At 43.9% G+C, this 15,000-nt stretch overlaps 1 protein-coding gene across 1 annotated transcript in view; it reads right to left on the bottom strand.

Annotated features, from left to right (window-relative positions):
- Positions 1 to 15,000, bottom strand: part of fbn2a (fibrillin 2a) — a gene marked incomplete at both ends in the record, with an annotated part of 247,780 nt that overhangs the window by 44,715 nt on the left and 188,065 nt on the right. The window contains 9 exons of the mRNA XM_084159776.1: positions 493 to 618; positions 2,223 to 2,348; positions 2,935 to 3,003; positions 5,527 to 5,685; positions 6,647 to 6,769; positions 8,064 to 8,186; positions 8,670 to 8,795; positions 10,388 to 10,510; positions 12,744 to 12,866. Of these exons, the coding sequence (XP_084015902.1) occupies positions 493 to 618; positions 2,223 to 2,348; positions 2,935 to 3,003; positions 5,527 to 5,685; positions 6,647 to 6,769; positions 8,064 to 8,186; positions 8,670 to 8,795; positions 10,388 to 10,510; positions 12,744 to 12,866 (1,098 nt within the window). The remainder of the gene's footprint in view (positions 1 to 492; positions 619 to 2,222; positions 2,349 to 2,934; positions 3,004 to 5,526; positions 5,686 to 6,646; positions 6,770 to 8,063; positions 8,187 to 8,669; positions 8,796 to 10,387; positions 10,511 to 12,743; positions 12,867 to 15,000) is intronic.

Here is a 15,000-nt window from a genome sequence, read left to right as displayed (position 1 = left end):
TTGCAGCGAGAGGAATCTGATGGGGTATATTCCAGACCTGGGTTCAAATACTATTTGAAATCTTTTTAATACTTTGAGCGTTTGCTCTAGCCTGCCTGGAGGGCCAGGTGGCCGGGATTTGCCATTTTGGGACTATTCCAGGAATGCTCAATCAACCACAGATACAGTGTTTGAAATTATTTCAAATAACATAATAATAATAATAATAATAATAATAATAATATATTCCATTTAGCAGACACTTTTATCCAAAGCGACTTACAGTCATGCTTGCATACATTTTATGTATGGGTGGTCCCGGGAATCAAACCCATTATCCTGGTGTTGCAAGCGCCATGCTCTACCAATTGAGCTACAGAAGACCACCAAATTGTATTTAAACCCAGGTCTGGTATGTATGTACACATGACTGTAAGTCACTTTGGATAAAAGTGTCTGCTAAATCGAATACTATATTATTCTCATTCATATGTTATGTAATGAAGCACTCACCCATGCAGTTGTTGCCCCCATTGATCTGCATGTAATCCTGTGGACACACACAGGTGTAGTTCCCCAGTGTGTTGTAGCAGGTGCCAGGACCGCAGATTCCAGGATTCACCACACACTCGTCAATGTCTGCAGGGCCACAGAGGTGATCAGTTCATGGTATTGATTAAAAACATGGTGTCTAATGTAAAGTGGGACCCCGTTGTGTTTTAGTTATGTTGCTCATAGTTGGTTCTCGTTATATTTTGAGCCTACTATTAGAACGTATGTGGATTTTTTAAAAATCAGGTTACACCGCTACAGTATATGATATAAAATAAATAAATAAATATACCGTAAAACTTCAATTAAACGTTGAGTCTCAAATAACCGCCTGTCCCTTCTGATAGCACACATTTCAGCAAATAGACGTCAGTTTCAAATAAACACAAGGTCTAAATGAATTGTTTACGAGGTTACCATGAATTACCATGAATTGTTTAAAAGGTTTCATGTTTGATTTGTTAGATTAAATAATTCAGTAATGACTCCAAAACAATTATGACAATCATCCGTTTTTATCACCAGTAAGAAACTGCTAGCCATTGGCTGCTAACAGCTGAGAACTGCTAGCTAACTGGCAAGCACAAAAACAGTCAACAATTTAGGGAGTACAGACCACTAAAAATCGGCCAATCACTCTCTAGTGGCGAAAGTAAGAACTGCCGAAAATGCACAGTCAAAGAGGAGAACAATTTTTCTGTCAAGGAAAAGTTTTTAAGACAAAAGAAACGTGACGCAGTGTGTACATGATAACACAGTACAGGAAATGAAGAAATTGATTAAAATGCTGGAAATGAATGCTGGAATTAAACAATTAACTATGCAAATTAGCAAAAGCCCATAGGGCGGCGCACAATTGTCCCAGCGTCGTCCGGGTTTGGCTGGTGTAGGCCGTCATTCTAAATAAGAATGTGTTCTTAACTGACTTGCCTAGTTAAATAAAGGTAAAATAAAAAAATTAAATACAAATAAAAAGCTGTGTGCATTAAGGAAATAGAAGCCTGACTCAAATAAAAGCCTGTCTAATAAGTGCCTGTTGTGTTCAGTGATTTAAGGTATGTAAAGAATATACAATACAAATAAAATAATATAAGCTATACGAAAATTAGCAGTCAGGATGAATTATCACTGTTATGGCATGGTGTCTCACCCTCACAGATGATTGAATGGGATGTTAAATGGCATGGTGTCTCACCCTCACAGATGATTGAATGGGATGTTAAATGGCATGGTGTCTCAACCTTTACAGATGATTGAATGGGATGTTAAATGGCATGGTGTCTCAACCTTTACAGATGATTGAATGGGATGTTAAATGGCATGGTGTCTCACCCTCATAGATGATTGACTGGGATGTTAAATGGCATGGTGTCTCACCCTCACAGATGATTGACTGGGATGTTAAATGGCATGGTGTCTCAACCTTTACAGATGATTGAATGGGATGTTAAATGGCATGGTGTCTCACCCTCACAGATGATTGACTGGGATGTTAAATGGCATGGTGTCTCAACCTTTACAGATGATTGAATGGGATGTTAAATGGCATGATGTCTCAACCTTTACAGATGATTGAATGGGATGTTAAATGGCATGATGTCTCACCCTCACAGATGATTGAATGGGATGTTAAATGGCATGGTGTCTCACCTTCAGAGATGATTGAATGGGATGTTGGCATGGTGTCTCACCTTCACAGATGCGACTGTCTATGTTGAGGTAGTAGCCAGGAGGACAGTCACACGAGAAGCTGCCAAACGTGTTGACACAGTTTCCTCCCTGACACAGGCCTGGCAGCTCCAGACACTCGTCTATGTCTGGAGGAGAAGACGCACAACAAGATTCCAGAATGATCTCAAACATCCCAACGATCCCAAATGATCCCAAAACGTCCCAAGATTCCAGAAACATCCCAATGATCCCAATTGTCCAAAACATCCCTAGATTCCAGAAAAATCCCAATGACCCCCAAACAACCCAAGATTCCAGAAACATCCCAATGATCCCAAACATTCCAAGATTCCAGAAACATCCCAAAAATCCTAGCTTGACTTTTGCGCAAGTCATGTGTCGGTGTCAATGGAAGATCTGTGCAAAAAAGGCCAGTCAGTTATACACGTAAGTTAGGATTTGAGCCTTACAGATGGTTTCAACAAAGGTTAAGTTACAGACTCTTATCAATGGCATTTGAATCAAAGGTTTTGGTTTTCTCTACATCAAAATAAGCTATAACAATCGAAACTGTATAAAAAATTACAAATGCTTCCATTTAGATGTATATTAAAAGAGCTTATGCAAAGAGAGCATGTATTATTAATTGTTCTACTGCATCTATGCAGTACAGTATACAAGGCATAGTTAAAGTAGTTTACCAGAGATCTACTTTAGTAAGCGGATGGTTACCTTCTAGTATGATGGTGACTGGGTTGGGCCTGAAACCCTCTCCTCCTGGGCAGAGAGTATTATAGTCCGCTGAAAAACACACTTTATTTCAGTACACTCATATGGGTAATACACTTCAAGTATACTTTTCAATTTTGTCGAGTAGCAAAGGCTCCGTTGACACAGGCAGCCCAATTCCGATCTTTTGCCCAATTATTGGCAAAATATCTGATCTGATTGGTCAAAAGACCAATTATTGGCAACAGATCTGATCCGATTGGTCAAAAGACCAATTATTGGCAAAAGATCTGATCTGATTGGTCAAAAGACCAATTATTGGCAACAGATCAGAATTGGGCTGCCTGTATAAACACAGCCAAATGGTTTGAATGTAACAGCACCAATCATAGAAAAAGTAGTTTGTTCACAGTGTTACAAACGTGCCTCAACCTAATCATAGAACTGACTGAATTCAGAAACCCTAGCGAGGAGGTGTAGAACTGAATGAATTCAGAAACCCTAGTGAGGAGTGTAGAACTGACTGAATTCAGAAACCCTCGTGAGGAGGTGTAGAACTGACTGAATTCAGAAACCCTAGCGAGGAGTTTATAACTGACTGAATTCAGAAACCCTAGTGAGGAGTGTAGAACTGACTGAATTCAGAAACCCTAGTGAGGAGTGTATAACTGACTGAATTCAGAAACCCTAGTGAGGAGTGTAGAACTGACTGAATTCAGAAACCCTAGCGAGGAGGTGTAGAACTGACTGAATTCAGAAACCCTAGCGAGGAGGTGTAGAACTGACTGAATTCAGAAACCCTAGTGAGGAGTGTAGAACTGACTGAATTCAGAAACCCTAGTGAGGAGTGTAGAACTGACTGAATTCAGAAACCCTAGCGAGGAGGTGTAGAACTGACTGAATTCAGAAACCCTAGTGAGGAGTGTAGAACTGACTGAATTCAGAAACCCTAGTGAGGAGTGTAGAACTGACTGAATTCAGAAACCCTAGCGAGGAGGTGTAGAACTGACTGAATTCAGAAACCCTAGTGAGGAGTGTAGAACTGACTGAATTCAGAAACCCTAGTGAGGAGGTGTAGAACTGAATGAATTCAGAAACCCTAGTGAGGAGGTGTAGAACTGACTGAATTCAGAAACCCTCGTGAGGAGGTGTAGAACTGAATGAATTCAGAAACCCTAGTGAGGAGGTGTAGAACTGACTGAATTCAGAAACCCTAGTGAGGAGTGTAGAACTGACTGAATTCAGAAACCCTAGCGAGGAGGTGTAGAACTGACTGAATTCAGAAACCCTAGTGAGGAGTGTAGAACTGACTGAATTCAGAAACCCTAGTGAGGAGGTGTAGAACTGACTGAATTCAGAAACCCTAGTGAGGAGTGTAGAACTGACTGAATTCAGAAACCCTAGCGAGGAGTGTAGAACTGACTGAATTCAGAAACCCTAGTGAGGAGTGTAGAACTGACTGAATTCAGAAACCCTAGTGAGGAGTGTATAACTGACTGAATTCAGAAACCCTAGTGAGGAGTGTAGAACTGACTGAATTCAGAAACCCTAGTGAGGAGTGTAGAACTGACTGAATTCAGAAACCCTAGTGAGGAGTGTAGAACTGACTGAATTCAGAAACCCTAGTGAGGAGGTGTAGAACTGAATGAATTCAGAAACCCTAGTGAGGAGTGTAGAACTGAATGAATTCAGAAACCCTAGTGAGGAGTGTAGAACTGACTGAATTCAGAAACCCTAGTGAGGAGGTGTAGAACTGAATGAATTCAGAAACCCTAGTGAGGAGTGTAGAACTGAATGAATTCAGAAACCCTAGTGAGGAGTGTAGAACTGAATGAATTCAGAAACCCTAGTGAGGAGTGTAGAACTGAATGAATTCAGAAACCCTAGTGAGGAGTGTAGAACTGACTGAATTCAGAAACCCTAGTGAGGAGTGTAGAACTGACTGAATTCAGAAACCCTAGTGAGGAGTGTAGAACTGACTGAATTCAGAAACCCTAGTGAGGAGGTGTAGAACTGACTGAATTCAGAAACCCTAGTGAGGAGGTGTAGAACTGACTGAATTCAGAAACCCTCGTGAGGAGGTGTAGAACTGAATGAATTCAGAAACCCTAGTGAGGAGGTGTAGAACTGACTGAATTCAGAAACCCTAGTGAGGAGTGTAGAACTGACTGAATTCAGAAACCCTAGCGAGGAGGTGTAGAACTGAATGAATTCAGAAACCCTAGTGAGGAGGTGTAGAACTGAATGAATTCAGAAACCCTAGTGAGGAGGTGTAGCTAAATCACACTAACCTGGTGTGTTCAAGCATAAAATATAATATTGTAAATCTAAATCTAAATTCATACTTTGTTAACCTACTCAGGCCATCTACAGCACACCTAAGGGCTCTGTCCCGTAACACTGTTGTTAGTATGTATCGCGAAAAGAGCGTGAGCCTGTACATAAAGGAATGTACATTATTTTTTAGCCCGGCACCGGTATTCTCAAGTTTAGGATGTGCATTTCACCTTCCTCTTCTACATTGAGCCTCTACACATGCGGTGATACAGGAAGCTGAATAAACAATCAAAATAGTCAAAACAGAGTGTGTCTTACAGGAGTTGGGAGCAGAGCAGAGTTCACAGGGGCCTCCCCAGGCACGTCCCAGGGAGCAGCAGCAGGAGGAGCGACTGACTCCCACCCCCACCTCCACGCTGCAGGACAGCCCGTCGCCCCTGGGTCCATGCTCCAGGAAACAGTTCCCCACACGTGTGTCTGGTACACAGAGAGGAGGAGAACCAACAGGGTTGTGTTCATTAAGGCACGCAACTGAAAACCGTTTAAACCATTTTTGGAACAGAAAATAGAAATGAGCGTTTCTTATGTGTTTAATGGTTTTTTTTTCTCTCCATTTGGCGCCTAATACATGAACCAAAGCAGTTATTACAGTTGACATTGGTCAGACCACATGGTTTCTTTAGGGCAGCGTTTCCCAACTCCAGTCCTCAATTCCAGCACACGTTTGTTGTAGCCCTGGACAAAAACACCTGATTCAACTTGTCAACTAATCATCAAGCCCTCAATGAGTTGCATCAGGTGAATTTATCTCAGGCAACAACAAAAACGTGTGCTGTTCAGTGGTAGTCGAGGACCGGAGTTGGGAAACAATGCATTTCGGGTAAGCAATTGAGAATGTTTTAAAAACGTTTTGCCATGAAAAACAAAAATGAGCGCGAGGACCGGAGATGAGCGTGTATTATTGGATCAGCTGTGTTTTTCTCTCAGTTTAGTGTCTAATGTATGAAAAATGTATGCACTCACTAACTGTAAGTCGCTCTGGATAAGAGCGTCTGCTAAATGACTAAAATGTAAATGTAATGAACGTGACCTAAAGGGGTTATGACAGTTGATATTGGTGTACACTAACAGAAACACACAACATGTAGGAGTTATCATTGCTTATGAACCACTTATGCGTGATGCATTATAACACATTGATTTGTGCAATAATTTGTGAAGCATTATACACTGTAGTACATTTATAGTCATTTATGTAATTATATGCTGCTATGAACAGCTATTCACTGTAATTATAGGCTGCTATGAACAGCTATTCACTGCTACGAATGCTTATGGAGTTGCAAGTATTGTAATGCAAACCTATATTAACCTATAGCAGGCGCTATAGATGCACAGGTGTTTAACTAGATATTCAAGTTGACCTGTAATAACCTACCTACACACCCCACCCCAGTAGGGTTGAGTTCAAAGTCTGGAGGACAGTTACACTCGTAGGAACCGTCGACGTTCACACACAGCCCGTTCACACAGTTGATGGGGTCCAGGCACTCGTCCACGTCTGGTCGACACATACAAACACACACACACACACACACACACACACACACACACACACACACACACACACACACACACACACACACACACACACACACACACACACACACACACAAACTTTTCACTTTTCAAACATGGAAAATAAGAAATATAAATTTGAAGTAAATATAATATGAAATAGGATACACTACGATCACCAATGATCATACATTATTTCTACAGCAGCTTCCATGAGACATGCACTTTGACACCACTAAAAATCTCCCCATCACAATGTTGGAAAGTTTTGGAAATATGGAAACCATGAATCATGGTGGGTGGTGATTCAATCAGTGACCCCAGAGATCCTACACTGTAAACCTCACCATCAAACACATTCTTCTACCTGTTTAAACCTTTAACGCCCATCCACTTCAGAGTGCACTGACACCCCATAAAGGAGAACATCCAGGTTAAAGGTAATTTCACCTCATCAGAGACTTTGGTGGAGCACTACATTGGGAATAGGGTGCCATTTGGGACGCTATCTTAGAGATGACATCAGAGTTAGTCTGGGGCTAGTGGGACAATCAGCCATGTATCCTCAATCACCTTACCTGGTCACACAGATAGGTAAACAGAGAGATGGACAGAGGGCTAGACAGGAAGATAGATGGAAGGATGGACAGACAGGAAGGTAGACAGACAGAAAGACAGACTGACTGACAGACTGACTGATTGACAGACTGACTGACTGACTGACTGATTGACAGACTGACTGACTGACTGACAGATTGAATGACTAAAACAGTGGTAACGTGGGTGAGATAGATCGGTAGACTGAAGGATAGACAGACGGACAGCAGGCCAACCAACCATCTAGCCAGAGCCAGCCAGCCAGAGCCAGCCAACCAGCCAGCTAGCCAGAGCCAGAGTCAGCCAACCAGCCAGCCAGATCCAGCCAGCCAGCCAGCCAGAGCCAACCAGCCAGAGCCAGCCAGCCAGAGTCAGCTAACCAGCCAGCCAGCCTGAGCCAGCCAGCCAGCCAGCCAGCCAGCCAGCCAGAGCCAACCAGCCAGAGCCAGCCAGCCAGAGTCAGCTAACCAGCCAGCCAGCCTGAGCCAGCCAGCCAGCCTGCCAGCCAGCCAGCCAGAGCCAACCAGCCAGAGCCAGCAAGCCAGCCAGCCAGCCAGAGCCAGCCAATTAGCCAGTCAAAGCCAGCCAGCCAGAGCCTCCCAGCCAGAGCCAGCCACCCAGAGCCAGCCAACCAGCCAGAGCCAGCCAGCCAGACGGTCAGACAGACGGTCATGTCATACCTGAACAGTTGCCTCCGGAGCGGTCCAGCTCATAGCCGTCGTTACAGATACAGCGGAACATGCCGGGGATGTTCTTACACGTGCCAAACACACAGATATTCTGGAAGGTGCACTCATCAATATCTGCAGAGGATCAGCAAGAGACACATTGACTTTTTTTCCTTATTCATGGTAATAATCTAAATGTATGTTTGCTGATATTCATCTTTTGCCTGTCCAAAGTACACACAGTGTGTTGCGGATGTACAGTTTGTGTTCCCAATGACGCCCTCAGGGGAAATGTAGCATTGTATTCGTATTGTTATGTATTTGCCACAAACCTTCTTGTACAGGTTTGAATGAATAGAAACATATATTGCATCAATAATGGCTCATCAATGGGGTGGCATTGGGTATTAGGTTGGTGCTCTACACGATGTAGGGTAAAGTCACCACTTGACGCTGATCTAGGATCCGTTTTGCATTTTCCCCACTAATGGTTAAGGTTAGGATTGGGGGAGGGGAAGCTGATCCTAGATCTGTTCCTAGGGGAAACTTCACCCCGGAGCTGCTATATACTCTGTGAATGGACTGTGAGATAGATAGGGGACAGGGCCATTGACTCACCTTGGCAGGTGCGGCTGTCCGGAGCGGGGGTGAAGCCCATCTCACACTCACAGCGGTAACCCCCCAGGGTGTTGAGACACTGGCCGTTCTCACATAGGTTCACGTTCTCTGCACACTCATCCTCGTCTGTCACCACATAGGGATCAAACACGGTTAACATCAGATCTTCAAGACAATTCAGTGATGGAGAAGGACATTGAATTGTTATATAGGCCAATGCCCATACATCCATGGTTGAGATGGGTTAGAGGGTTGGAGAGTGTTGATGATCCCTGGGTCAGAGGGTCAGAGGGTTAGAACGTGTTGATGATCCCTGGGTCAGAGGGTCAGAGGGTTAGAACGTGTTGATGATCCCTGGGTCAGAGGGTCAGAGGGTTAGAACGTGTTGATGATCCCTGGGTCAGAGGGTCAGAGGGTTAGAACGTGTTGATGATCCCTGGGTCAGAGGGTTAGAGGGTTAGAACGTGTTGATGATCCCTGGGTCAGAGGGTCAGAGGGTTAGAACGTGTTGATGATCCCTGGGTCAGAGGGTTGGAGGGCTGGAGGGTTGGAGGGTTGGAGGGTTAGATGGTCAGAGGGTTAGAACGTGTTGATAATCCCTTGGTCAGAGGGTCAGAGGGTTGGAGGGTCGGAGGGTTGGAGGGTTAGATGGTCAGAGGGTTAGAACGTGTTGATAATCCCTTGGTCAGAGGGTCAGAGGGTTGGAGGGTCGGAGGGTTGGAGGGTTAGATGGTCAGAGGGTTAGAACGTGTTGATAATCCCTTGGTCAGAGGGTTGGAGGGTCGGAGGGAATGTGTTGCTACTAAATTGCTATACGCAAACATCTATTTATATACAAATAAAGCATTTAAGACAATTCAATTAACTGAACCTGAAAAGATATGGACCTAGCACTGGTTATGACATGAACACAGTACACAACAGTACCTAACACTGGTTATGACATGAACACAGTACACAACAGTACATAACACTGGTTATGACTTGAACACAGTACACAACAGTACATAACACTGGTTATGACTTGAACACAGTACACAACAGTACATAACACTGGTTATGACTTGAACACAGTACACAACAGTACATAACACTGGTTATGACTTGAACACAGTACACAACAGTACCTAACACTGGTTATGACATGAACACCAACAGTAGCATGGACAATATCAACAAGCCAACTCTCTGCAGCTGTTTAACAGTTACCATGGTAATTACACTGAGTATACAAAACATTAAGAACACCTGCTCTTTCCATGACATAGACTGACCAGGTGAATCCAGGTGAAAAACATGATCCCTTATTGATGTCACTTGTTAAATCCACTTCAATCAGTGTAGCTGAAGGGCAGACAAATTATTGAAGTGCTTTTGAACAGGGTATGGTAGTAGGTGCCAGGCACACCTGTTAGTGTCTAGAACTGCAAAGCTGCTGGGGTTTTCACGCTCAACAGTTTCCTGTGTGTATCAAGAATGGTCCACCACCCAAAGGACATCTAGTCAACTTGATACAACTGTGGGAAGCATTGGAGTGAACATGGGCCAGCATCCCTGTGGAATGCTTTCGACACCTTGTAGAGTCCATGCCCTGACGCATTGAGGCTGTTCTGAGGGCAAAAGGGGGGGGGGGGGGGGGGGCAACTCAATATTTGGAAGGTGTTCCTAATGTTCGGTATACTCAGTGTAGACAGAGTGTGTGTGTGTGTGTGTGTTACCTGAACAGGTGAAGCCATCTCCAGTGTAGCCCTGAGCGCAGGCACAGCGGTAGGAGCCGGGTGTGTTCAGACACTTGGCGTTGGCACTGCAGTGGCTTGTCCCATTGGTGCACTCATCCATATCTACAATACACACACAATCACCACTGGGCTAGGGCTCCACCCTAGTTCAAATCGGTCCATTCAGAAAATGTCTAGCAATCAATTTCCTTATAGAAAGAATATTCTTATTTTGCTATATTTTCGATACATGAGTTGAATACTAGCTAATACAAATACACATTCCAGAATGGGTTGTATCAGAGTCTTGAGTAAGGCACCAAACTGCACCACGGCTGACTGCAACATGGCTGACTGCAACATGGCTGACTGGGACCACGGCTGACTGCAACATGGTTGACTGCACCACGGCTGACTGCACCACGGCTGACTGCACCATGGCTGACTGGCACCATGGCTGACTGCATCATGGCTGACTGCATCACGGCTGACTGCACCACGGCTGACTGCACCACGGCTGACTGCACCACGGCTGACTGCACCAAGGCTGACTGCACCAAGGCTGACTGCACCACGGCTGACTGTACCATGGCTGACTGGCACCATGGCTGACTGCAACATAGCTGACTGCATCATGGCTGACTGCATCATGGCTGACTGCATCATGGCTGACTGCACCACGGCTGACTGCACCACGGCTGACTGCACCACGGCTGACTGCACCACGGCTGACTGCACCATGGCTGACTGGCACCATGGCTGACTGCAACATAGCTGACTGCATCATAGCTGACTGCACCATGGCTGACTGAAACATGGCTGACTGGAACATAGCTGACTGCACCATGGCTGACTGGAACATAGCTGACTGCACCATGGCTGACTGGAACATAGCTGACTGCGCCCCGGCTGACTGATCCATGGCTGACTGCAACATAGCTGACTGCACCACGGCTGACTGCAACATAACTGACTGCACCACGGCTGACTGCAACATGGCTGACTGCACCATGGCTGTGTGTGTGTGAGTCTCGGGGAGTGGGGTAAAAGCAAAAAGTAATTTCCCTGGACTGCAATGAAAATGAATGATAAAGTAGTCTTCTTCTTATGAAATGGGATTGAATCCAATCCTTGCACTCAACATTGAGCAGGATGATTGCTATGTTCATCTGACCGATTAACCCTTTTTTAAACCTCTTTTCTAGCTGGATTCACAGTTCAAAAGGAATGCTGCCTGTTTGAACTAGTCACTCATTGTCTCACGTCAGATGGAGTCACTCCTACGATCTGTCTTGTAGGACATGAAACTCATCTCTAAAAATCTAGATTTTGCCCATCCGCCTAACACTAGTTCCTATTTCTGAAAATCCCTCTGCTCTCGTTAGCTATGACGCACTGGGTACTATGGCAAACCATGCTAGATCAGCTGAGCAAACCTGCTCCAGCTAGCAGCCTAGTGCCGAGATGTTTGAAGGGCCATACAGTAGCTAGTTTTCCAGCTTGTTGATGAAGTTGTAAGGCACCAAAGGTACGAGACTGTTCTCAGAAATCAGCAGGCATCCGACTCTGACAGCTGGCAGTGTGTCTCGCTACATTTGGCCAAGGCGATGACAGAGCAGTGAGCTGTGATGTAGAACTCGGCACACTAATCACGGCGGAACAGATGTCATGAAAAACGCATTTGTGCATTATTAGCTAGAGCTTCACTACACTAGTTAGCTAGCTACAGGGAGTATTCAGCATTGAGTGTGTTAACTGGTGTTGTTAGCATCCCTGACTTTCGTTTCATACGGATTGATTTGAGACTGGTTCAACCAGCACATTTCAAATTTCATGAATACTGATTCTACCATCACAAAACACCTTAGCTAGATGTAGAATTAGGTAGTCGAGACTTGTTCATGTTCAAAATTAGCTACAGGTTTATAGTTTTTAGTCAGATTAACTCTGACTCTTTGTCGGATGAACGGGGGTTCAGTGGAGTGTTTGTGAGTTATCAGACAGTTAAGTGCGCTATATGATGTGAGGCAATGCTAGTCATTATTTAGCATAGTAAAGAAATAGGACTATATTTTTCTGTCTTTATCTCAGACGTGTCCCCAAAGGTGATTCATTGGTGAGATTGGTCAGAAATTGGTCAGAAACTGACTTTGAATCATTGTCAGGGCTCTGATACATTTGCAATAATTTATGTATTTTGTGTCTTGCAGAGAAGTTGATTGATTGATCATTATTAATTTTTCACTCATACAGTTCCTTTTTGTCTAGCATCTGAGCCAGTGGAAAGTGTATACATTCAGTGTATGGATTAAAGTGTATAGACTGAGCAGATGGAGGTTGGAGGCTGGGGACCTACCGATACAGTTGACTCCGTTGCCAACCCAGCCGACTCGGCAGGAACAGCGGAAGTCCCCAGGGGTGTTGACACAGTTGGCGTTGACGTCACAGTTGTGGGCCCCGATCTCACACTCATCCATGTCTACACAGGAGGAGTGACATTCGGTAATTACAATACAGTACATCTCACAGTAGCCAGACATATTTACTTTCATGAATTTCAATACATCTGAAATTGTTCCTACTTTTAATGTTGATATACAGTACCAGTCAAAAGTTTGGACACACCTACTCATTCAAGGGTTTTTCTTGATTTTTACTATTTTCTACATTGTAGAATAATAGTGAAGACATCAAAACTATTAAATAACACATATGGAATCATGTAGTAACCAAAAAAAGTGTTAAACAAATCAAAATATATTTTATATTTTTGATTATTCAAAATAGCCACCCTTTGCCTTGATGACAGCTTTGCACACTCTTGACATTCTCTCAACCTGCTTCATGAGGAATGCTTTCCCAACAGTCTTGAAGGAGTTCCCGCATATGCTGAGCACTTGTTGGCTGCTTTTCCTTCACTCTGCGGTCCAACTCATCCCAAATCATCTCAATTGGGTTGAGGTCGGGTGATTGCGGAGGCCAGGTCATCTGATGCAGCACTCCATCACTCTCCTTCTTGGTAAAATAGCCCTTACACAGCCTGGAGGTATGTTTTGGGTCATTGTCCTGTTGAAAAACAAATGATAGTCCCACTAAGCGCAAACCAGATGGGATGGCGTATCGCTGTAGAATGCTGTGGTAGCCATGCTGGTTAAGTGTGCCTTGAATTCTAAATAAATCACTGATCGCAAAGCACCCCCACAACATCACACCTCCTCCTCCATGCTTCACGGTGGGAACTGCACATGTGGAGATCATCCGTTCACCTACTCTGCGTCTCACAAAGACACAGCGGTTAGAAGCAAAAATCTCAAATTTGGACTCATCAGACCAAAGGACACATTTCCACCGGTCTAATGTCCATTGCTCGTGTTTCTTGGCCCAAGCAAGTCTCATCTTCTTATTGGTGTCCTTTAGTAGTAGTTTCTTTGCAGAAATTCGACCATGAAGGCCTGATTCACGCAGTCTCCTCTGAACAGTTGATGTTGAGATGTGTCTGTTACTTGAACTCTGTGAAGCATTTATTTGGGCTGCAATTTCTGAGGCTGGTAACTCTAATGAACGTATCCTCTGCAGCAGAGGTAACTCTGGGTCTTCCTTTCCTGTGGCGGTCCTCATGAGAGCCAGTTTCATCATAGCACTTGATGGTTTTTGCGACTGCACTTGAAGAAACGTTCAAAGTTCTTGAAATTTTCCGGATTGACTGACATTCATGTCTTAAAGTAATGATGGACTGTCGTTTCTCTTTTCTTATTTGAGCTGTTCTTGCCATAATATGGACTTGGTGTTTTACCAAATAGGGCTATCTTCTGTATACTCCCCCTCCCTTGTCACAACACAACTAATTGACTCAAACACATTAAGAAGGAAAGAAATTCCACAAAATAACTTTTAACTAGGCTTCCTGTTAATTGAAATTCTTCTGTATACCAACCCTACCTTGTCACAAAGCATTATTGACACTGGAAAGCTGCTGTGTCTGAATAGAACTGCACTGTTAGTCACATGTTGTCAACATGTGGTCAACCCTCCATCTGGGGAGCTCCTGGGTGTGCAAGCTTGGCTTTTTCAACATAACAACCACATACTTTTGTAAAATTATTCCCTCATTCAATAAATCAGGGATCAAATGGATAAGGTAGGCTACTTCAAAGCTATTTATCTAACTAACTAGACATGTTAATACAGTATATGAGACTGAAATATTCATGGTCCGGGGGAGATCTATGCACAGCCAATTATTTGTCAAATAGGCTTTTCTTAGAATATTTTTTACGTTGTCGCAATTACATGGCTACTATTTAGTCGAGGGAAATCCCAGCTTTCCCAACGGTGCAGATTTATTTAGGCTCTACAGTGCCTGGGGGAAAGGCAACAACTAAAAGAATGCTTAGTCAGCTATAGTTAACTAGCGAGATAACTGCTACAAGTTATATTTTGAATTGGTGATCTAGTTAGTCTGTCTGTCATAATTGTATACCTGCTGCTGAAATGTCGAGCTCTCTCTCCTCGGGCAAAGGCCCACTCACACTGGCACACATGCAGCACCACAGACATGCACTGAAGGGTTATTCCGATAATGGCTGATATGTCGTTTTTTTAAAACTGACTAA

Source organism: Coregonus lavaretus, assembly GCF_964263955.1.
Source record: "Coregonus lavaretus genome assembly, chromosome: 4".
Classification (NCBI taxonomy): Eukaryota; Metazoa; Chordata; class Actinopteri; order Salmoniformes; family Salmonidae; genus Coregonus; species Coregonus lavaretus.
This window is presented reverse-complemented; position numbering and strand designations above follow the sequence as displayed.